Below are 24,881 nucleotides of genomic sequence, written 5' to 3'. Positions count from 1 at the left end.
CCGGCCACTGCACTCCAGCCTGGGCTACAGAGCGAGACTCTGTCTCAAAAAAAAAAAAAAAAAAAAAAAAAAAAAAAAGAAAAGAAATAAATAGTCAAAATGTCTAAAGATGATGAATGTGCTTCAACAGCACTGTGAGCTTTGACTTCTTAGTGACATACTAACGTGATCATTAGGTTAAGTTTAGCTACAACCCTTTGTGGAACATGCAAGAACAAATAAAAAAAAAATAACTCACATAACTGAAATCTCTGGTCCTTGGACCTAGGAACCCACAAGGCTGTGTGATGTGAACGTGCTGGGTAAGTCATCCTCTCTGGCCCAGTGCAGATGGGAGCAGGAGGTGCAGGGCTGAGTCACCACCCTAGGGCCGCAGTTAGTCAGCGGGGGTAGGCTCTGCCAAATCCTCATCTGAGGATGGGAAAGCCGTGAGGGGAGGGAGTAGACCTGGACGATGAAGGCTGGAGCCCTCTGGGACCTGCCTTGAAGCTGCATTGGAAGCTACGTAGAGCAAGCCAGGGTCTCTTCTCCATGACAGGCTATCTCCACCAACGCACTGTGGCCCTTCCTCAGCGCTCCACCCAGTGTCACTTTCACTCGCTCACAGTCCTGCTTGTGCACTATGACACACACACACACGATCTGTCAGCGTGGTTTTCGTGACCTGGTGCCTAGGAATAGGCCCCAGTGGCCTGGAATGTGCTGGCGCCACCAGCGTGGAGTCTCCTTCCCTGTCTCCCGGTGTGGACGGGATAGCCAGGCCCACTCAGCTCTGCTTCCTCTCCCTCCCATTAGCAGCTCACGGGCACTGGGGCCTCTTGTCAGTAGGGGAGCCGTGAAAGTACCTAGGGCTTTTTAAAATGAACTTGGACCAAATTAAATAGCCCACGTACTTGAAAAAAGGAGGCTTTGAAGTATTCTTTGATGTTTATCTGCATTAAATTTTCCCTCATAGATGGAACTAAGTATAGTTTGGTGCTTATAGAGTTGTGGTCAGAGAGTGCCACTCATAAGCCAGTTTCATTCTGAGAGCCTTGCCCTGCCGCTACTGTGCATAGTTCACCAGGCCTGGCCTCAGCACTGTAAACTGATATTGTTTGCTGTACTACAGAACCACATCATTGTCTGCCTGAACACTCAATTCTGTGAGACTGTAATCTGCACTAGGTGATGAGAAAGCTCTGTTGTCCAAATAGTTTGGAAGAATGTGAGATGAGTTGCAGTCTGAATGGCAGGACTCTGCAGTCCTGGGCATGGGGGGGCTCCACGGGGAGAGGGCGGCGCAGGAGCGGGGCTTTCCAAACGGCACGGATGACGGGATCTTTGGATGATTGTGCTGTGTGATTTATTCTGGGATTTACTAGCTGGCTTGTAAATCCCAGGAAGAGTAGACAGGTTTTCTTAAGTCTAACTTACTCCTAGTGTGTGAAAGCCACCGTGATCTCCTGCGTGGGGAATTTAGGAGGCACCTGCTCTTTCTGGCTGGTAAGCAGGTGGTGTCTTCACAAGCTCCTGAGATGGTTTTGCATGTGGAGAACAAAACCCATTTTCCCTGTAGAGGGCAAGGGATGTCTCTCTCATGGTCTTCTGGTCTCATCCGGATTCCTCCCAGGACACCTCTGTTTTTTTTTATTCTTTCTTTTGTCTAGTTGATATCATTTTATGTAATCTCTTTAGCAGTTTAGTCAGGACAATGAAACCTGCATAATGGTGGCCAGCTCTCCCATCAATATTTAGAAGAAAACTTCCCAAGATAGTTTGTGCCTTTGTCAATCAATACAGGACCTTTATAAGCCAATAATCCCACTTTGAGGATGCCAGGAGTTTAGTTTCTTTTTTTTTTTTTTTTCTTTTTTTGAGGCGGAGTCTCGCTCTGTGGCCCAGGCTGGAGTGCAGTGGCCGGATCTCAGCTCACTGCAAGCTCCGCCTCCCAGGTTCACGCCATTCTCCTGCCTCAGCCTCCCGAGTAGCTGGGACTACAGGCGCCCGCCACCTCGCCCGGCGAGTTTTTTGTATTTTTTAGTAGAGACGGGGTTTCACCGGGTTAGCCAGGATGGTATCGATCTCCTGACCTCGTGATCCGCCCGTCTCGGCCTCCCAAAGTGCTGGGATTACAGGCTTGAGCCACCGCGCCCGGCCCAGGAGTTTAGTTTCTAGTCAGCCACTAAGTGTTTCTGGGTAGTTTTACTTCAAACGTTTAAAAAGAATAATTTTTAATACTCAGATACATTGTAAGTAACCCAAGAGCAAATTTCTGTCTTTACAATTTGGGGAATCATTGTTTTCATTTCCCTCCGGGGACAGCTGTTCCATCATTGCAGCTATTCAAATACAGAGGAATGAGATTTCCTTTGTGAACTAAAAAGCAAATCTAACAGAGCCAAAGTGTTAACTGCCCATAATGTAAAAGGACTTCAAATCAAAATAAAGCTAATCAAAGTACAACAAACACAAGAATGGCTTTAAATAACAGGTTGAAATTGTAGGTAACATTATGTAGAGAACTATGGTGGAAAACTTTCAGGCCCTGGAAACTTAAACTCAAGCTTTCAGTAACTTCTGCTTAAATGGGACCCGCACTAAGTGAGTTCTCTGTAATGGCACTATTATATTCGTTTGTAGAAGGCTAATTTTTGGGGTCAAATAAACCTCCACTTATCTAGGCCAGGCCGACTGGAGTGTGAGCGTGAGAAGGAGGGCCAGAGAGCAGCTCATGAGCAGCGGAGCTCAGGAGCAATGGCGGGCGCGTGACGGTCATGCTGAGCTAGGGAACGAGGGTTGGCGCAGATGTAGATTAGGAAGATGTTTCTGGGTATATTTTAGTGGCTGCTCCAACCTAGGTCAGCCAAAGGGGATCAAAGGAGGAAAGGAACACTCAGTGGGGATCAGGCGTGTGCTGGGCCCATGGTGGGCGATGTGAAGGGGCTCACTGCCCTCCCTACTTCCCAGAAAGACAAGGTGCAGAACACACTCCACAGCCGGGAGACCAGGCGCAGAGAGGCCAGCAACGTGCCCACGCTCACACAGCAAATGTGCCAGAATCCAGATCTGAATCCACAGTCCACTGGAGTCCTGAGCCCGTCCTGTATTGGGCGAAACCTGCCAAGATTACGTGCCCCTTAAGGAAAACGGTCACATACGCATTACACATGGATGGCCTGGCCACCTCTCCACCACGTGAGGAGTCACCTTTGTGGAGCTGGGGGTTACTGGGAGATGATTAAGAACAGCTGCGGACTGTTGGCCCCCTCTGATAAGCGGGGGAGGGGCAGCTCCCACATGCAGGGCTGGGTTCGGGGGACAGCCAGGGCTCACCTCCTGGTTGGGACAGGTAGGCACAAACTCAAGTAAGCCATAAACCAACCAGATCTTCTGGGGCAATATGTGCTAAGAGGAAAGTAAAACCAGGTGATAGAGACTGCCAGGCAAGGTGGGCAGTGCTCTCCATTCCCTGCTTCAGATAACCAGGAGGAGAGCTGGGGAAGCAGGTCTGGGTTCCAGGTCAGGGCATGAGTGGACCTAGCTCCACACACAGCAACACCTGCCCCAGGCTGACCACCCGCTCCCCAAGACGGTGGGTTGCACAGTGTCCCCACATTTCACGTCTACCCAGAACTGCAGAATGTGACCTTATTTGGAAATGGGGTTTTGCAAATCTAAAAATCTTGAAACGAAATCATCCTGGATTTAGGGTGGGTCCTAAATGCAATGACTGGGATCTTTTTAAATACATACATTTATGGAGTGCAATGTTTGTTTTGACATCTATACACATAGTGGAGTGATCAAATCAAACTAATATATCTATCACTTCACATATCTATCTTTTTTTGTGTTAAGAAGATTTACAATAGACTCTATTAGCAATTTTCGAGCTCAGTGACTGGTATCTTTATTAAGAGAAAGGAGAGGGGCCTGTGGTTACGGAGACACAGGAAGAGGCCATATGAAGATGGAGGTTGATGTGGGGAGGTGCAGCCCCAGCCCAGGGATGCTGGGGCCACCAGAAGCCAGAGAGGCAGGAAGGTTCCTTCCCAGAATGCTTGCAGGAGCATGGCCTTTAGATGCCTGGCCTCCAGAGCCAGAAGGGAATAAATCTGTGCAATGTTGAGCTACCAAGTTGGTGATGATTTGTTGTGGCAGTCTTGGGAAACAAATGCAGCCACACACAGAAATAACAAGCATCTCCCAATAAAAAGAGGCACACAAGATCCTCTCCCAGGACCATTGTCTAACAACGGTCATGGGAGTGTTCTACTCTGTGGCCAAAGTTATGACCATGAGAATGGCAAAAACATTCAGTGATTTTTGTGGTCAGAGAAGCGTGAGCATTCCCCACTTGCTGGGCTGCTGGGGGCCGCCTGTGGCTGCAGCTGAGAAATCAATGCCTGATGGTGCTAGAGTGAAAGGGGCTGTTCAGGGTGTGCTCCTGTCTGGTTATCCTGGGAGGTGGTCCCTGCTTCTACAATGCAGCCCAGGAGCTCTGTGATGGGAGGGAGTGGACCCAAGCACCATAGCTCCCAGCAAGAGCCTGCCTGGTGGTGTCAAGGGCAGCTGCTGGCATAAGAGCACTCCAGATGTTTTTGTTTGTCTTCTTGTAGGTCACCTTTTACATCTGCGTGGAGCTGGGCAAACACCTCACGAGTGACTTGGCAGGACTGACTGCCACAGCTAACCAGGGGAATGCAAGCAATAAGGAGGACCTGCCCAGGCTCGGTGGGCGTCTGCTCCCTCCCTCTGGTCCCTGGCACATCCCTGGACTCCCTGCCCTGCTGTCGGAGGGAGAGGAGGGGCAACAGCGTATTCTCAGAGACAGGGTCTGCCTGCAAATTCTTTAAAGTCAACGGGGTGAAATATATACCCACTGTCAGAAAAAAACAGGACTTAGCAAGTTGAGTGCAAATAACTGATACAAGACTGGGATGGAGATGGGAGGGGTTTGAGGCAAAAGCAGAAGTCTTTCTGGGTCCACACGAGCTGTGAAACACCTGGCTTATTGCTCTGTGCCTGCCTCAGGCACCCAGGCGGGGCTACCTGACCACTCTGCTCTCTCAGCCCCGCCCTGGCTCTGGAGCGAGCCTGTGGCAAGGAGGACACTTAGCCAGGGCCCCAGCCACATAGCAGCAGCAGCTGCGCCCTCTGTTGGCTCCTTGCACTGCTCACTGGGTCTCCTGCGAGGCACCTGCTCCACTCCACCACCATCACCTGGGTCCTCCTGGCCTCGGCCTGGCTTGCTTACCTTGTTATCAAGTACTGACTGGGGGAAGCAATACTCCTTCTCCACTACAAATCACCACAGTATTCACAAAGAATTCCAGAGAAATAAGAACACAGACATCAGACCAGACTGAGCACTCAATAAAGAGAAAATTCTTCTCTTTATGTGTGTGCTGCATGCACGCACACACACATCTCCATGGCAAACTCTCACTATCCCAGGAGCGTGGACCACATGTGAGGATCCCGGCTCCTTATCTCCCCTCCCCGATTACCTTTGCAATCTGCACACACCAGTTGAGCAGGTACTGGGAGCCGATATTGTCCTTGTGTTCCCGGACGTAGTCCAGGAGGCAGCCGAAGGGCATGAGCTGCGTAATGAGCTGCACGGTGGAGGTGAGGCAGATGCCCAGCAGGCGGCACACATGGGGGTTGTCCACGCTGGCCATCACGTAGGCTTCCTGGAGGGAGGGAGAGGCGTGTCAGTGGGGCTTCCCATGGCCGCCAGAAGGAGGGGCACATGGACCCCTTCCAGGTGAAAACGCATGAATGCGATCTTGAGTTTTGAAATATGTACTCATGGAGGAAAAGCTGTGCCTGCAAAAGACCTAGCGCAAGGACGTTTATGCAGGGCTGTGAAGTGACAGATGCAGTGGGAGGGTGCCCCTCCTGGGTGCATCCGGGGATTCCCCATGACAGAGAGGCCCAGGCAACAGTGGCCATCAGGAGCACACTGGATAAAGGAGGAACCGGAGTCACCTGATCTCTGAGTTTGGGAACTGATACTGTCTTTGTTATGAAGACCTCTGCCTCAAGGTTAAGGATGCCGTGGTTTAAAATACCATGAGGGCCTGTGGGACTCTGTGTGTGGGGTCCAGAACACCCTGGGTAATGACTGACCCTGCACATCAGGGACACTGGCTGTGGGTGCTGCAGAGGAGAGGCGATGGAGAAGGCATCCAGGGAGCGCTGAGCCAGCAAGGAGAAAGGCCTCCCTTCCCCACAGGCTAGGTTTGACCCTGACTGTGCTCTGGGAAATGGGTGGGCATTTGGTCTGGGGACCCTGCCCGCAGCACCTCTGCAAAGAGTAGCTGGACAAGCTCTTTCAATGGACCAGTCCCAGGCTTTGAAATGGACAGAGCATTCAATCTATAGTGACTAAAGGCTGCCTGGCTGCCCGGGACCCATTTCTAAAGAGAAGTGGTCTCTCTGTGCTGCGCCCCCAGACTTCCTATGGGAAATCCATGATGCACTGAGTCAGGCATCTGCTGCCCGCTAATTCCGGCTGGCTGCCAAGGCAGGGGCCTTCCTTTGACAGAGCCATAAATACAGACTTTATTTTAACCCTTCTGCTATTCTTGGGCTGAGGAAGCTAAATTTATTTGCAGTCATGCACACAATGGGGCCCTCTTTTCTGTCTGAGAATGAGGGAATCTCCAATTTCCACCCATAAATTCTCTTTCCCTTTAAAATACAAATGGTGGTGCCCTTTTATTCAGATGTGGAAAAGAACACACGGACTGAAGCAGAATGCATCCAGAGCTGCTTTTCACATCTCAGCAATGCCTGTGTTTGAGTGTGGACTTGGGCAAGTTAGTTTCTCTGCAGAAGTGAACACACCGGGCCAGGGTCTGAGATAGGGTGCTGCTCCAGGGTGCCTGGGCAGGTCAGGTGCAACAGGCTGGCGGGAGGCAGGGTGGAGATAGGAGACAGGAGACAAAGGCAAGGTGGGGCAAGGGGATACAGACAGTCAACCCTCAGTGTCTGGGGAATTGGTTCCAGGACCTCCCTCAGATATCAAAATGCGAGGATGCTCGAGCCCCTGACAAAATGGCACAGCATTTGCGTGTAACCTACAGACATCCTCCCATCTACTTTACAGCATCTCCTGATTACCTATAGTACCTAATACAATGCAAATACTATGTGAATAACTGTTATGCTGTATTGTTTAAGGAATAATGACAAGAAAAAAAGTCCGTATATGTTCAGTACTGATGCAATTTTTTTCCCAATGTTTTTGATCGTAGTTGATTGAATCCATGGACATGAAACTGCAGACATGGAGGGCAAACTGTAAATATTTACTAAAATACAAATATGCTCACACACTTTCCTTGCCCTAAACCCTGCCCTGGCCTTCCCTGTTCTTGGGAAGCCCCAAGACTGCCTGCTCTCCTCCCTCCAGCCTCTGGTCCTCCTGCCCACTTTCTCCCCAGGACAGCTTCCCTCCGCCCTTACCCACGGGAGGACCTCTGTCCCCAGAACCTTCCACCTCCTCCTTCCTTAGCAGACTCTTTCTCAGAGGAGCCTTCCTTGACTCTTCAATCTAAATGAAACTCTCCTAGTATCTTGCAGTTTTTCCTTCAGAAAGCAGCCTAGGCATTGCCTGTGAACCTTTCAGAGCCACACATTCTTGGGCCCCGCCCCAGGCCAAGAGGGTGAAATGCAGGAGACAGGCCCAGCCTTCCCTATGAACAAACCCTCTGGATTCTGAAGCTTGATGAAGCTGAAGAGCCACTGCTTTGGGGCACTCATCATAATCTGTCCTTAAATGTTTGTGTGATTTAAAAAGTGCCCTTCCCACCAAGCTCTTTGAGGAAAGAACGGCTTGGTCAGCTCCTAACACACGCCTAGGGTCTAGCTGGCGCTCTGCAGTGTCGGGCCGCCTGCCACACACTTGCTCTTATATTGCTTCAAGTCTCTACCCCGTATCTGTTGGCAAGTATGTGGCAAGTGCTCTGAGGGCCTGACCTTTGCTTCTTCGACATTCCAGCAGGGACTACGGCAGATCTAGGCACATACCTACTTCAAAACTGTCAGGGTTGAACTGTACTGAAGTCATGCAAGGTCAAAGACTCAAAGCAAATCAAAGTCCAGGCAAGACAAACAACTTTAAATATTTTCTGCAGAGTGTTTAGGCTCTCTATTTTCAAGGACAGTGTGTGTTATTTTCCTTTTATATTCTAAACATAATGTCACAATTTTAAAGAAGAGAGATGTTTAATATCTGTGGACTCAGTAGATATTGAAAATATCCTTTCAACTCGGAGAAGTGCTTGTTTATAAAATGTCAGAACAGGACAGGGCCAGGAAGTGTATTTTGTCTGAGGTCACTATAGTCAGAGGGTAAGCTGAGGCTGACGAGGTGAACGGCCCACCTGAGGCCACCCTGCACAGGGTCGGGTCTGGGCCCACAGCCAGGTCTCCTGACCCTGGCTCCCTCCATGGCCCGCTGCTCACCCCAGTGGTTTGGAGGCGCCCCAGGTCCTGTGTGTGAAGGCAGCCTGTGGGGCCTGTTGGGTGCTCCAGTTAACGGACGTTAGACGTGAGACACACACACACAGCACACCTAGAAATCTGTTTTGCATTCCCTTTCCATTGCCTACTCTAAATTTAAACTGGAAAGCCTATGGAAAAATTAATAGGCCATGGGATTGCCAGAAAGCACAAATCACATCTCTCCCCTGAGTCTGGGAAGCTGTACAACCATAACACCAAAGAAACCCTCTGGCTCTTCCTATTTTCTCAAGATCTGGTTGAGATTTGAAAACATACTGTATTCATTTGAGAGGGAAGAAAAATCTGCAAACCAGAGCAGTTTGAGCAGCCCATCTGCTGCAGGGCCTCGCAGGGCTGACCTGGGGCTGGGAATGGGGAGCAGAACCGGGGGCGTGGGTGTCGGCCACACAGAGCTTGGAGCCCCGCCAGGCCCCATCCTACTAACATCTGATAGACCCACTGGGCCATCACTTCCTCCCCACCCAGCAGGCACAATGGGAACGCTGTTCAGTCGTGTGTCCCGTTCGGTGTACGCAGAAGCTAAAGCGAGCTTTGTTCTCGGTTGTTTGTCTTGGAAGTGGTAAATGTGCACCGTGACCTACAGCAAGCATGCTTGGTATTCCACAACAATCTCCGCGGAGCCCCACCGCCCGCAGGCTGGCAGGCAGAGTGCACATTTGGAGCCCCCATGGCTCCTGGCCCAGTCCCACCGCAGGAGCGTCCCTGAGGCTTTGTGACCTTGAAAGCCTGTTATTTTGTCCTAACTGCTGACATGACTTTTGGTTCCTTCCTTCTGGCTTGTCTCCCTCATCTGTGAACGGCTCTACCATAAGAACTGGGGTTCTACTAGCTTTTGAACTCCTTAAGGAGAGGTGTATGTCCAGCCTTACGAATGAAGGGCAGGTGTCCCCTGCATTTTAAGAACTTTACTCATTCACTAAGTCACTGCTAGCAACATGGAACTGGGCTGCAGTGTGTGTGCCAGCCGCGGGGCCTGGTGTCTGCAGGGGAACGTGAGTATGCAGTCATTGCTGCTGTGCTCGCATGCATACGAGTCTTTCTAAGAGCGCACGTGGCCCCGTGAGGTGTCCTGCCACACGATTAAGGTGTATTTAACACCCTGTTGAAATTGGCTTGGGCACTGCTGGTTTTTGCTTTCTTTACCAGAAAGTGCCTCCTCCAGCTTCCCCCTCTCCATCCCAGCACGGTGCCCTGCCTGCCAGGATTGCTGGCGAGGCCCGGGCAGCCTGAGCTGCAGGACAAAGCACAGGATTCAGGGAACACTCCAGGCTTGTCGCCCTCTGACTGCAGCAGACATGACATCCACCATTGGAGAGGAGGGGGGACATGGCCGCAGTGAAGAAACATGGGGCAAGGAAATAAGATGATGGAGGGGGAAGAGGCGATGAGACAGGATGAGCAGGAGGCCAAACTGAGCCTTTCTTTTATTTATTTAATATATTTAGAGAGATATAGATCTCTAAATATATATCATATGATATTATATATGATATATTTATATATCTACATATCTATATACAGAGTATATATACACATATCTATATTCAGATATATATAGGTATCTATATTAATATCTGTATCTAATTATTTTTTTGAGCAGGGTCTTGCTTTGTCACCCAGGCTGGAGTGCAGTGGCAAGATTTTAGCTCACTGCAGCCTAGATCTCCTGGGCTCAAGCCATCTTCCCATCTCCTGAGTAGCTGGGACTACAGGCATGAGCCACCATACCCAGCTAATTTTTTATTTTTTTGTAGAGACTGGGTCTCAGTATGTTGCCCAGGCTGGTCTCAAACTCCTAAGCTCAAGGGATCCTCCTGCCTCAGCCTCCCAAAGTGCTGGGATTACAGGTGAAAGCCACCACGCCAGGCCCATGGACACTTCAGATGTTGGGTGCACTTTTAAGCCTTGACCTTATCTATCTTCTACTCCATTTCCAACTCCACAGAAGCATATTTCCTCCAATTAAAAGGTCCTGGGGGGCACTTTTCAGTGAACACTGCTTCCTTCCCAAAGCACAGCTATTGTCTTAGAATACATTCAAACCCTCCTCATACTGCATTATAAATACCACTGAAATTCACATTTCAACATGATTTTATATAATTTATTAGGATGTGTTGAATGAATAAAAAATGAATTAAGGAAGCAAATTCTGCACAAAGATCTTCCTACACAGCACAGGTGAGGGGCTAGATTGTAAGTGAAGGCTTCACGGATTGCCCGCCTTCCTGTATTTTTGTGGTTATATTAATAGACCTAACATTTTGTTACTAGGACTTGACTCAATTTGTAAACCATTAAAATGAAAGCTAATTTTTCTTGATAAGTATATCATCAATTTTTACAGATTTTTTATTGTACTGTATCAATTCATCATCTTTCATTTAGAAGTATATCAACATGGCATTTCCCCTACTGTAATAAAAGGAAGAAAAGCTGCTGAGAGAAAATTAAACTGTAGATTTCCTCCAATTAAAAAATAGTGTCTTAAGACAATTTTATGAAGGCCCATGTTCTCTTAGCTTGCTATGTATTCTGTGTGTTAGACATGAGGCAGGGGATATCACTCTCTGGCTTTTGTCCTTCTTGGCTGTAAGATCAACTACATTCTCTAGGGTTTTGAGGTAATAAGGACAGCCATTTTTCCTTTTCCTTGATTCTGCTTCCCTAGTCCGCTGCCTGAGCCCCTTGACCTCCTCTTTCACTTGCTCTGTGTTGGGACAAGAGTAAAGGTTTCCATGATGAACTCACAGCAAACCCAGGCCAGTGTAGAAGAGGCTCTGTCAGACCCCAGCCAATGTCTTCCCACCACTGGCTGGGGAAAGGCCCAGAGAAGGTGGAGAAAGTTCAATAGAATTGGTAGTAAGAATATAACAATAATCTTGTGGAATTTTCCAAGAACTTATTCCACAAAGTAACAATCAGCAGACACTGGAGAAAAATGTGTATTATTTTGAGAGAAAGTACAGCAGGTGGGCAACAGTTTATAGACTGCACGCCATCATATTCTAGGCACCTTTAAAAAAGCCATTTCAAAGATGAGATAACTTGGTGTAGTGAATTGAATGCAAGTTTCAGAGTCAGAAATAACAAGGGGTTTAAACCCTATCCCAGCCATATAAGGGTCAATTTTTTTATGCCTCCATTTCTTCATCCAAAAAATACCACAAACAACATCCATGCTCCAGGCTCACCAAGAGCAGTCACTCATCATGCATGTCAAGAAACTACTGCTGGGCAGATGCCAGTGATTGCCCGTTTCCAGCCTTTTGGGGTGGATACCAGCATGGGAGAGGCCAGTGTTGTCTCTAAGGGGAGGGAGTTATACCCACTATAGCTAGAAAGGGAAAGACGTGGAAAGTGAACATTTAGGATGTGGAGATGAGCAGGGTCTGCAGCAGAGCAACTGCCAGACATGAGAAAAGGTGGGCCCTGTCCAGAGTCATGGACCCCTACACAGCAAAGCAGAAACTCACATCGAGGATTTCCTTGTTGGCTTTCGGAGATGTTGCTTCTCTTAATTCCTTGATAGCGACGGGAATTTTAACTTTCTCACCTTCTGGGATCCAGAGTCCCTATGACAGAGAGAGAGGGAAGATGTTAACTGGCAATTGTGAGATGGTGCCACAAGCTGCCCAGTGAGCTGGGTGGATTTTACCAGCAATGCACCCCAAAGGTGAGGGACACTGGGGCTGTGGAGCTGCATCCAAGGCTGATATTGCTGGGCGCCATGATGCTCCCACAGCCCTGCAGCTGTTAGGCTCCACGAATCACACTGATTATTTAGATAAAAGAATCTCAAGCTTATAAAGCCTGTTATAAAGTCCGTGCAGATCATTTCATCCAGAATTTAATGATGTTGCGTCTAGGCCTAACTGAAATCAGATTTCATGCAAAGAGGATCTAGAAGAAGCAAATGAAGATGAGCCCGTTTCAGCTGGGCTGCATTCTGATGCCTTGTGGTGAGAGGTGGCCCTCCTCCCGCCCTGTGCTGCACCCCACGGCAAGGTCAATGGCGTCTTTCAGAAAAATGCCTTTGGTCTGTGAAGTGGTCTCACAGGACCACTGGTCATTGTGGTTCTCGGAAAAAGAGAATCTCGGAAAAAGATTTCCTCTCAATAACTTGGGAAAAACACTGGAGTTTCCCAAACATTCAGTGAAACAAAGAGTAAAGTAGATGATGGAAATATACAGCTTTCGAGGACTCTGGGCTCCCCACCAGATCATGAGGGGCCCTGTGGTCCAACCCAGAGACCTTACCTTATACACAGTTCCGAACGCACCGGAGCCCAGCACTTTGATCTTCTTGAATTCAGTTTCCTTCAAGATCCTCAAGAGAGCTTGGTTGGGAGCTTCTCCACTGGGCGTAAGAGGCTCCACAAGCTGGGGGGAACAAGAACACAGAGACAAGGGTCCCCTCAGTGCTCACCACGCTGGGAAGCAGTGCCAGACGTGGCCCAGCAGGGGGACCAGCAGCCACGGCATGTGCTTGGGCGCCAGGACACGGCACTTGCCAGCTCATTTGGAAGGATAAATGTACGCCTTCTCTACAGAGCTTGACAGAAGTTGGTAGAAACACAGGCTCTGATACAGGTGTTCTTCAAATGAACAGCTACCTTTCAACAGACACAATTTCTATTTCTGTTTCCACGCCTACTAGCTGGATTGAAAAACTCCAGTAGGGAAGTTGTGTGTGGCAGTCATTTTGATGTCTGTCGGGGCATATCACATGCCCTCATGCTTATGAGCCAGGGGGTTGCTCTTTCCAGAGATCATGGCTTCCAGCACAGGACTGGGCTGAGGCAGAGTCCATCATGGACAAAGCCACTGTGTAGACAATGTTGTTTTCCAAAGCAGGAATCTCTTGCCTCTGCCACAGTGCCAGCAGAGGATCAGCAGCTAGACTTCCTGGCCTCCCTCCTACGCACACACAGGCACCAGGTCCTAAGCAGATGCGACACAGCTTTGTGGGCATTGAAGGGTGCAGTCTAGAAACATTGCCGTTTCCTCAGATGGATGTACCAATATGTCACTAACTGGGTATAACTGCACTTTCAGAGATTCTTTCTGCATCATAATACAATTATGTGTCTAACATACACAACTGCTAATGGTCCGTTCTCGGGGCTGGCCCTTGTTCCCATTGGGGTGTGAGGGCTCCTGAGCACACCCAGTCCTGGTACTCACCTCCCTCTCCTGCAGCAGCCTCCGCAGTGTGCGCTTCCGAACGATGTGGCGCCTTCGCATGAAGAGGCCGATCCCCAGGGCCACCACCAGCAGCAAGAGGAGGGCCCCCACCATCCCAGTGGCGATGGATGGGATCTTAGGCCTGGAATGAGGTGAAGGAACAAGGAAGGATGAGATTGCTGACAGATTCCATGGCCTTGGCACTCAACACGCCCCTGAATGTTTCGGCGCACTGACATCTATCTTGTAGAATGATCTCGGAAAGTGAGATATTGTGTAGCTTCTAAGAGGAGAAAAAACAGGCTTCTAGGGCAATGTTTCCAACTTTCTCAAGCTCCCCCCAGTCTCCTACCAGGCCCAATTTTCCTCATTTTTTAAAATTGAGGCTTTATCTGGACCTCTCAATATGATGAGTGTTTTTCAATTTGTTGATTAACAAAATATAATTCAGAAAATAACTTAGACTTCAATAATGCTTTTTCATGGATTGGTATTTTGTTCATTCCAAGAGTATTTCCATGCAATTGAAGTGCCATAGTCCATACACATGGAGCAGGCACTGCCTCCGGTCAGGCTGTGTGAAGAGACTTTTTGACAATGCTGACTCCTCTGGGTCCTTGACTTGCAAGATGAGCACATGGATTGTGTGAAATACTCTCTGAACGAGCTTGAAGGGGGTTATAAAGGGATAGGATCCAGACATAGAAAGAATCATTGTGATGAGTGATGTCGTCATGCAGCCTCAATCCATAAGGTGCATTTAATCCTCCCTCCCACAGAGGCCATGTCTAGTTCCAGAGAGAGGAAACCAGAAGCCACGTGTGCCAGCTCCCTAGAATACCAGAAGATTTGCTATAGAGCGCATGTCCACAGAGAGCCACAGGAGTGAGGGTGGGTGAACAGGAGAAGAAAAAGATGGAAAAGAGCAGATGTAAGAAGGAATGGCCATGACTGGTTTCAAGGTGGACATGTGGTGGAAAGCCCCATGATTAAGATCCCTGAGATTGCAGGGTGGAATCGGGAAGTTCTGCTGGGTGTCGAAGCAGCTCACTGAAGAGACGGGAGTGGAAGCGGACCCAGTCTCTGCAAAGTTGCCTTCTTCCTCGATCATGTGGCACTGATGGCAGGAGGGAGAGCTACGGTTGTCCACTCAGGGGCGGAAGAGCAGGCCAAAATGAAGGAAGGGCAGTGGTGAGGAAGGGACTTTGTAGACGTTACCAGAGATGGCAGAGTGGCCTGGAAGTTTGGTTCGTGTTCGGAAACATCCAGAATGGCAAACAGGTGCTCGGTGTGTAATTCCCTGATTCCCGGCTAGACGCCGTCGAGGGTAACACCACTCTTTCCTAGTGAGTTTGAACAAGATTTTTCAACCTTGCTTTTCTCAGGGCTTTGCTCTGGCAAACTGGCCAGAGCTGATGTTGAAGGAAGCCCTTTTGCCTTTGCTGGGCAGCGTGTCTGGGAAAGAAAGCGAGGAGAAACACTCCCCTACGCTGGAGGGTGTCATCGAACAAAAAGGCCACTCATACACAGGCTTGTGATGGGACCAACGGGGTAAATTGACAGAAAAGAAGAGGAGCTAGAGGCAGAGAAGGACACAGCAAAACCAGTGGAACCAAGGAAGTCAGAGGCAGGCCATGCATCAAGCAATGGCGGAGCAGGGAACAGCTCCAGCACTGCGCGTCCAACCTTCCCTCCACTGAGGACAAAGTTGGCACACGGAGCCACGTGGAACCAGTTGGGCAGTCTCTGCAGAAACCCTGGCCCAGAGCCACAGAAACTTGATCAGGACAGAGGACAGTCAGAAACGCAGGAAAGCATAATCTTCACCCACAGCAGTGTGGTCATTCTTGACGAGGTCCATGTGATACAGAGCTGTGAACACTTACCCGTTCCTTGCACAGCCTTCAAGACCTGGCCCAGTGCATCTGTAGGAAGTGAAAGAAAAATATACATTTTTCTCATTCTACTTCTTTGGCATATTTCTTGGAGATTTTTAATTAAATTATAAGGCAATATGTGCTAAACTACTCTTAAATAATTAAAATCACAATGTGTCTGAATGTTGGATTGGTGGTTAATTATTTAGTATGCATTTCTTCATTTGTGCATTCACTCAGCAAATATTTTTGAGTTTCTACTCTGTGACAGGCGTTGTTCTAGCACTGAACAAAGCAGTTAGTTTGTTACTGAAATGTTTTCACATCTGGCTTTTGACATAGATAATTGTCCCACAGCTGGCTCTAGAATTTCAAAGAGAGGGGCAGAAGGAACCAAGGCTAGAAGCATGGACTGGGGCCACGCTAATTATGGAGAAGCCTGGCAGCATGGTGTCACTGCAGGTTTCTGACACATTCTGTGCTTTGAACAACCATCTGGCAGTGAGGAGGAAGAGGTCAGTCCTGGGGGTGATGGTTAGGCTACTAGATGGGGTGAGAGGCACTGGCAAAGGGAGTGGAAGGAAGGAAACCGGTAGGATGCTCTTGAGAATCTGGCGGCCCACATGCAGAGGTGGCAGAAAGGAAAAGCAGGGGGGAACAGACAAGTGAAGGCATGAGGCTCAGTGGCCGGAGGAGGCTGTGAGGATCACAGATGCAGAAGGCTAGGCATGGAGGTGGCTGCATCCACCCCGACCCAGCTGAAACTCTAACGGCAGAAGAGATGGGATCCATCCTCAGCAAGACTCCGGAGCAGCTGGGCTCCCATTCTGGTGGGACACGCTACCATCATTACTTTGATTACAGGACGATAGTTTAAAAAGGCAGAATAACGTGCCTTTGAGAGTCCCATTTCCTGGCTTGGAGAAAGATGGACAAGTACATTTCAATATGTGAGAGGCCTGGGGAGCCCTGGTTTAACACTATAATCTGGTCCTAACAGTTTCCGTCTCTGCTCTCCAGGTCTCTAGTCTCTACACTGCTCTTCTTAATTTGGGGGTCTGGGCGCTCCCTCTTTTCCATGGTGTCATGTAGTGCAGTCTTACCACTGTGGTGCCTTTGAGCTTAGTTCATAAACCAAACACGCAGGCTTCATAGGGGTGGAATATACAGGAGGCCTCGTTACTGCTCACCCCATTACCTCCTGCAGACACCAAATAGTCCAAGACAGAAAGCAGTCACTCAGGAACTGTCCTTACAGCAGTCTCTCCCTGCCTGCTGAACGCAATACAATGGGAATACCCTGCAGAGGGAGGGCAGATTGAAACTGCAAATTTTCTACAACATGCAGAGTCTTATGTAGCCTCTGAAAGTGCTTTTGGGCAACCACAGGGATTGCTAACAAGAAGCTGTGACAAACAAGCTTATAGGGAAATGTAGACCAGTTGACCCTTGAAGAGAAGCTGGACAAGGACAATGGCAGGACAGGGCTGCAGGAGAGAAGGATGTGAGAGCGTCAGAAGGCGAGGGGCTCTTGCTGACGCTGATGAGGCCCTCGGTGACTCTGCAGAAATGACTATTGGGTATGAAGTTAAGCAGGCTATAGCATGCTATTTAATTCTGCCAGAAAAATTATTCTCTGTGCCCCACTTGATTCATTTTTTTTGGTAAGGAATTTATACATATTTGCAATTATAGCAGTAACTAAACTTTGTTACATATAATTAAAATAGGCAAATTTTCATATTATTCGGTTTATCAGGATAAAGATTTCAAAACAACTTTTTCCTCACTGTACTATGAAAATGCAGTTCCATTTAAAAATAGATATTCTGGCTGGGCGCAGTGGCTCACGCCTGTAATCTCAGCACTTTGGGAGGCCAAGGTATGTGGATCACCTGTCAGGAGATCAAGACAAGCCTGGCCAACATGGCGAAACCCCGTCTCTACTAAAAATACAAAAATTAGCCAGGCGTGGTGGTAGGCGTCTGTAATTCCAGCTACTCGGGAGGCTGAGGCAGGAGAATTGCTTGAATCTGGGAGGTGGAGGTTGCAGTGAGTCAAGATCACGGCACTGCACTCCAGCCTGGGTGACAGAGTGAGACTCTGTCTCAAAAAAAGAAAAAAAAAAAAGAGCTCTTCCTCCAGGGTCCCTCCCCCTCATCTGGGTGGCTGTGCCTGTTAAAGAAACCCCTGTAAGTGTTTCTTTAACAGTAGAAATGGAGAAGGCAAAAATCCCATCTGAGAAATGAGAGAGACAATATATTCAGGAATGTTGTGCACATCATAAAAACTCAGTGAAAAAAATTTAAAAAATTTTCCCTTACTCTCATCAACATTTCACCACATTTAAAAAATTAAACCCATTTCTATTGTGCAATTCCTATATGATTAATAGTTTTGGGAGAAGACACAGGTGTCAATAACAAGATTATATCAAACTATATACTTTTCTAAAAAGGTTCAGAATCAGGAATGTAATCACACATACTAAAGAAAATACTTACAAAATTCCATATGTCAAATGAATAGCATTAGGACTTTATTTGAAACAAAGGGAGAAATTGAAATTGTAGAAAGAAAATGCAGTTTTAGTGGGAGACTAAAGTCAGACAGTGAAGATTTATTATGACCTGGGAAAAAATAGAAAGACATTAGAAAAATGATCACTAACATTTTTAATTTAAATCTTGAGTAAATCCCCTCTTTCTATATTTGGCAAACTATTTCTTATACAAAGTAAGTGTATTGAAAATGCCAACACCCAATCACTTTCTGGACCTCCCCTAAGCCCAATGACATACACTCACTGACACAGAGATACTGACACAGAGATACTGATGCACATCTATTCCAAAAGAGAGAAAAAGGGGGGAAGATAAAACATTTATTCTATACAGATAACATAATTCTGTTTCAGAGGCTTAGCTCCAAAATTGCTTATAGAAATAGATTAAGTGAAAAACTAGCAAAGCATCTTTTATACCATGCTTCATCGAGCTCACAAAGTGGCCAACAGAGCTGGCATGTTGGTATACCCGAAGGCGAAAATATGAAAAATCTTACATTGCTCCCAGGGAAATATTTGATAAAATTCAAAATCAATTTCAGATTTTAAAAAACAGGTAAAAACTAGGTATAGGTGAGTACTTCCTTAACTAGATAATTAGTATCTCAGACTAATAGCAATGTTGTTTTCACGCTGAGACATTAGAGCTATTCCTGTCACCTTTAGATGCCAAGCTCTGATGTCCACTGTAATTATGTCTGATATTATTCTGGAAACTTGGCCCTTATAATATGATCTGATACTTTTGGAAAAGATATTAAGATACTGCTGTTGGAGATTATATGATTGTTTTCCTAGAAAGTTCACAAATCGTCATCATGTCTCAATCACCATCACTGCCACTATTGTTGCTCCCATGTCCTCACCACCATCACCACCCTCATCACCACCACCACTGTGACTCCCACCTCCTCACCACCATCAACACCATCAACACCACCACCATTGTGACTCCCACCTCCTCACCACCATCAACACCCTCAACACCACCACCATTGTGACTCCCACCTCCTCACCACCATCAACACCATCAACACCACCACCATTGTGACTCCCACCTCCTCATAACCATCACCACCCTCAACACCACCACCATTGTGACTCCCACCTCCTCACCACCATCAACACCACCACCATTGTGACTCCCACCTCACTCCCCACCACACCACCACCATTGTGACTCCCACCTCCTCACCACCATCACCACCCTCACCACCATTGTGACCCACCTCCTCATAACCATCACCACCCTCAACATCACCACCATTGTGATTCTACCTCCTCACCACCATCACCACCCTCAACACCACTATGATTGTGACTCCCACCTCCTCACCACCATCAACACCACCACCACCACTCACTCACTGTGATTCCCACCTCACCACCATCAACACCATCACCACTCACTACATTGTGACTTTAATTCTCCTCATCAACATCACTACTATCAATGCTATCATTGACTCAGTATTCACCATTTTCCAGGCACCATTTTAAGTATATGATGTATCTTCACTCATGGTCATAAACATCCTGTGAGCTACGCAGCATCATTATCCCAATTTACAGAAAAGAAACTGAGGCACAGAGAAGGTAAGACCCTTGCCCAAGGCCACACAACTCATACAGATGGATTCAGAGAAAGAATGAGTAACATTTCCAAACAAGGCTGAGGATTTTGAGAAACAGAAGTAAGTGTGAACTACTACATGACAGCTCAAATTCTCTTTCTGATTGTTGAGTACGACCCAGTTTGAATGACAGCTTTACTCTTCCAGTAAATTAGATACACACAATCAGAGTGCTTCTGCTAATTCCAGTCAAAGTAGTTTTTTTGCTTTTGTTTTTTTGGGACAGAGTTTTGCTCTTGGTGCTCAGGCTGGAGTGCAGTGGTACGATCTTGGCTCACTGCAACCTCTGCCTCCTGGGTTCAAGCGATTCTCCTGCTTCAGCCTCCTGAGTAGCTGGGACTACAGGTGCCTGCCACCACGCCTGTCTAATTTTTGTATTCTTAGTAGAGATGGGGTTTCACCATGTTGGCCAGACAGGTCTCGAGCTCCTGACCTCAAGTGATCTGCCTGCCTTGGCCTCCCAAAGTGCTGGGATTACAGGCGTGAGCCACTGCGTCTGGTCCAGTTAAAGTAGTTTTAATTCAAGTAGCAACAACTTAACAACCAACTAGCTTTTAAAAAGTGTCTTGAAGCAACATTCCAGGCAATGTTACCTTTTATTCATTGCAAAACAGTTAATCCCCATGCTAACCTTAGAAATCTGGAGAGAGATGCAAAAGCCCCTGGAGACAGGCCGAGGTGGCAGCTGCCAGGACCTGTGCTCTTTTTGTCCCCCTACCCTCCTGTTGCAATGCGCAGCAAAGAACAACACAGGCCCGGCCGGAGACACGGTGCACGGCAGAGAGTCATTCCCACGGCACCGAGGCCTGCCCACAACCATGTTGCTCCTGCCGTGGTTGTGGGGGCCAAAACACCTTAAGTAACGGACTCAAATACAAACCTCTGCAATTTGTTGCCTGAAAACTTTGGAGACATTTTCGATCTCTGAATTTGCGAGAGGAAATGTTCTGTTATCCTGCGCTTTCCACTCACCCGTAGGTGCAGTTTGGATGGCACAGGTGGCACACGTGGCCGGCGTCTGCGTACTTCCAGACCAGGGTGTTGTTTTCTCCCATGACTCCTGCTGGGCAGGTCTTGACGCAGTGGGGGCCGTCAATGTAGTGGGCACACTGGATACAGTTGTCTGGTCCCTGCACCGAGGTGGAGAAAAATGTTCATGCATGTCTCTTTCTTTTCTCTTTCAAAATGGAAGTAACGTTTTACTTAACATATTTAGTGTGTGTGAGTGGGGAAAGCCAAATGATAGAAAAATTCTTAAAGAAGAAAACCAGTTCTTCTGTGATTGCACTTGCTTGATAAGGTCACTGTCAGTTGCTTAGTAGAAGTTCTCCCTGTTTTTGAATGCATGTAATACACACGAGCATGAATGAAATGATATTCTCTACATTATTGCATTCTGCTTAACACATTGTGGGCATCTTTTCTTGGTAAAACCACTTCATTGGCCTATATGTGTATTTATGGTCAGATAGTTTTTCTTGCATATTATATTTGAAGCTAAAGGGAAGCTCAGAGGGAGGCAAATTTAAGAAAACCCACATGGGTGTTTCTCCAGTGACAGGAAGGTGGCAAGTCTCTGTGCAGTGGTTGGCGTATCAAGGACTGAGTCATATGCTACCTTTGATTCTGTTTGCAAAACTTGGAATAACCTTGCAAAACTCAAATAAAAGCATTGGGACTCAAATAAAAGCATTGCTCAGGTTGTGTGCCCCACACTTCAGAAGTAGCAGAAATAAAACCAGCAGGAAAAGGCTTTCCCCTTGGCTAAGTTCTCTAATGTCGGTTTTGTCCACTCAGGCTGCACGTGCCCAGAGCCAGCACATCTAGATGACTATGTCAATATCGCCAATTATTTTAATGACGGAAATTTAACCCACACCATGTAAACCTATAAACCAAGGCTTTACTTTGTAACCAGTCATGCTGGCAGCCTATCCCTCAAAACACGGTCCTGTCATCTTCTGCCCAATTTAGAGAATGTCTAAAAAATGTTTTCAGTTAGTAGATTTACAACTGGCTGTTTAAGCTTACATACAAACAGAGCTCCCTATATAATAACATTGAGAATTAACAACATCAGGACATTTGGTGTGAGAGGGGTGCGAATTCTCACTCATATTCTTTACAAGAATATTGTAAAGAATATTGTATCTATGTTATTGAACATATAGATACAAAACTGTGCAGCTTAAAAAGTTTTGCTAGGAATTTCTTTAAAACTTCTTCAATTAATTATAAAGTAATGTTAAAAATTTGAGGACATTTGATGAAAGTGATAAAGCAATGCTGACTAGGTCAGGGATGGAGGAAACCAGGTGAAAACAGCTGCTGTTAAATGTGAGGATGTGATAAGCTTAGATAAGGTTGGGGGTGTCAGCAGAAAGAGTGAATGGTCATCGCAGGCGGGTGTGTGCTAATGTCACAGACACGCTGCCTGGATAGCACTGTTAGAGCCTGCCATCTTCTCTGGGAAGTGGCTCTGATGGCTGTCCTGCCCACATTGGATGCCCTGGGCCATCGTCATGGTTCGGCTTCTGTGAATGCCCTTCCCATGAAGTGGATGTGGATAGCAGCAAGGGGCTCTTACCCGTCCCGTGCAGGTGATGTTCATGACCTGGGGCAGGCATTCTGGGTGGCACTGTATGCACTCAGAGTTCTCCACAAACTCCCTTGGCTCGCTGAGAGGAGGAAGAGGAAACCTGTCAGCCCTCCCCTGATACATTGTTGCAGGAACACAAATCACCTCTCTGAAATTCCAAATAACTTGAGGTAATAGTCAAGGAGTTGGGACTCCAGGACGATACAGTAATATAATCAGCTGATTTTGTTAACTGAATCCTGGGTCATCTTCTCTCTGAGTAAACACAGGAGCGTCATTCATAATCAAGATATCTTTTCTGCATTTTCTACAGCATAGTTTTTGCACATTGGGTAAGCAAGTCAAATGATGAAAGACATCCTGAAAAGGTGTTCCCTGCCTCTAATACCAGATGCATGGTTATTGAAATTAAGCTGGAAAAATGATAATTTTAGATTAAGTGACAGAAAAAGGAAGGAGGGAGAATGAACTTGCTCAATGGTTATTACTAAAAATGGTGAGTGTGGAACACAGGTGTGCAAAACTTAGCTTGTAATATTTTGACATCCCTCAAGATGTACAGATCAGTGTTAAGCAAGAATTGTTTGATTGAAAAGACAGAGCAGACGTGTGGCTGTTTGTCAGGAAGACTGGACTCTGCCTGGTAGTCAAGCATAGTTCTATCCTCCAGCAGTGAACAAGGAGTGTTTATTCTCAAAAGCATGTGCCTTGGCCAGGCGCAGTGGCTTATGCCTATAATCCCAACATTTTGGGAGGCCGAGGCAGGCAGATCACTTGAAGTCAGGAGTTCAAGACCAGCCTGGCCAACATGGTGAAACCCTCTCTCTATTAAAGTTACGAAAAATGAGCTGGGCATGGTGGCGCAAACCTCTAATTCCAGCTACTTGGGAGGCTGAGGCAGGAGAATCGCCTGAACGAAGGGGCAGAGGTTGCAGTGAGTTGAGATCACATCATTGCACTCTAGCCTGGGTGATGGAGTGAGACTCTGTCTCAAAATACAACAACAAAAATGTGTGTGCCTTTCATCCTCCCCTTTGGTCAATGGCACCCATTAAACAAAATATGATACAGGGTTGTGTCTTCTGTGCTTCTTCTCCGGGTCACTGCCCTTGCTGAAGGGGGCTAGGCTTGCAGAGGAAGCAGGTGCTTTTCTACACCAGGCTTTTCTACACTAACGGAAGGACATGGGGCTCCCCACATGGGTATTTTCATCACCCTGCCTCTTAAGAAACACTTGAAAACTGAAAACATGAGACCACTGTCCATTTGTAGCCGTAAGGATTGCATTAATATTCCTTACTTGAAGTTGAAGCAGCACTACTGATTATGTGATTTGTTCTCAGCCTATCAGCTAAAGAATTCCTATAGAATTGAACTTGGTCCTCTTATCCTGTTCCTAAATATTTCTGGATCCAAGCTGTGGTCCATGCCCAGAGAGTAAAACAGGAAGATTTCCTATAGCCTTCTGTAATTCCTATGGTGCTCACCAAATTTCCCTTTTTCTTTAAATCTTCTAAAACATGGCCTTGGCCTCTATCCTTCAGTTTTACTTTCCTATTTATTTTTTGTCCCCATTTGTCGTTCAAAGCCTTATGTCAGTATCAAGATCCTCAGAGCATCCACAAACTGCACCTTTTATTGATTGCAACTAAATTCAACAAGCATCATTATGAATTATTTCTTTGTCCGTGGGTGTATTTAAAGCTCCTGGTACTGTTTGATGTTCAACACATGCTGGGGGCACATAAAACAGATATTAACTTGGCAATATAATTTGTGTTAATTTATTTTCACACACCAGGAATCGGGCACTGCAAAGAAGAGCCCAAATGGCCACAGTGTTAGCCAGATGAAGCATTGATGACTGTCTCATTTGTCTTAGGAACTTTTTGTAGCTTAGACAAATTTAAGATACTTCCAGGAAAAGAGATTCTATAAATTATTGGATTAAATTAGGTAACAATACTTGCTTATTTCCTATTGTGATTAACTTTGCCAAAAAATAAAGCAATCAAACAACAAAGCAATCAAACAACCTCCCATCTCCCCACAGAAAACCCCAAAACCTCCAAAAGCCAAGGGCAAAGACTAAAAGGAAAAAAATCAAACAGAATGCCTGTAAAGCTATAACAACAACCTGGAGCCTTATTTTTGATCAAAGCCAGGGGATTAAAGAAATAACCTCCTACCCCTCCAGGATGTTGCACTTGTCCACGCATTCTCTGCCTCGGCTGACATTCTGGCAGGAGACGCAGTCCCTGGGCTCCGGGCCCCAGCAGCCCTCGGGGGAGCACAAGGCATGGCAGACCTGGCCCGTGGCCTCTGTGGAGACAGAGTGGGTCACAGCAGTCAGTGACACAGCAGGGACCCGAAGGGCCACAGGAGACGGCACCTTCCCGGGAGGGGCCCTGTGCTCCGTGACTTTGGGTGGCACAGACATGCTGGGCATCCCTGAAGGAAGAGGACACAGACTGGGCTTCCCAGAGGCCGACAGTGAC

General features: G+C 47.2%; 1 protein-coding gene across 4 annotated transcripts in view; it reads right to left on the bottom strand.

Moving 5' to 3' along the window:
- The window catches only part of EGFR (epidermal growth factor receptor), a 190,455-nt gene that overhangs the window by 23,853 nt on the left and 141,721 nt on the right, over positions 1-24,881 (bottom strand). For 3 of the 4 annotated variants that reach the window (XM_003895963.5, XM_009202927.4, XM_009202926.4), the window contains 8 exons: positions 24,573-24,705; positions 22,372-22,462; positions 20,757-20,914; positions 15,594-15,632; positions 13,708-13,849; positions 12,781-12,903; positions 11,997-12,095; positions 5,493-5,678 (listed from right to left, as the gene is read on the bottom strand). In XM_003895963.5, the coding sequence (XP_003896012.1) occupies positions 5,493-5,678; positions 11,997-12,095; positions 12,781-12,903; positions 13,708-13,849; positions 15,594-15,632; positions 20,757-20,914; positions 22,372-22,462; positions 24,573-24,705 (971 nt within the window). Of the gene's footprint in view, positions 1-5,492; positions 5,679-11,996; positions 12,096-12,780; positions 12,904-13,707; positions 13,850-15,593; positions 15,633-17,652; positions 18,215-20,756; positions 20,915-22,371; positions 22,463-24,572; positions 24,706-24,881 lie in introns of those variants that run through there. The other variant, XM_009202928.4, reaches the window with a different exon arrangement.

Source organism: Papio anubis, chromosome 4 (genome assembly GCF_008728515.1).
Source record: "Papio anubis isolate 15944 chromosome 4, Panubis1.0, whole genome shotgun sequence".
Lineage (NCBI taxonomy): Eukaryota > Metazoa > Chordata > Mammalia > Primates > Cercopithecidae > Papio > Papio anubis.
Note: the sequence above shows the minus strand (reverse complement) of the source record. Positions and strands in the feature narration are given on the sequence as shown.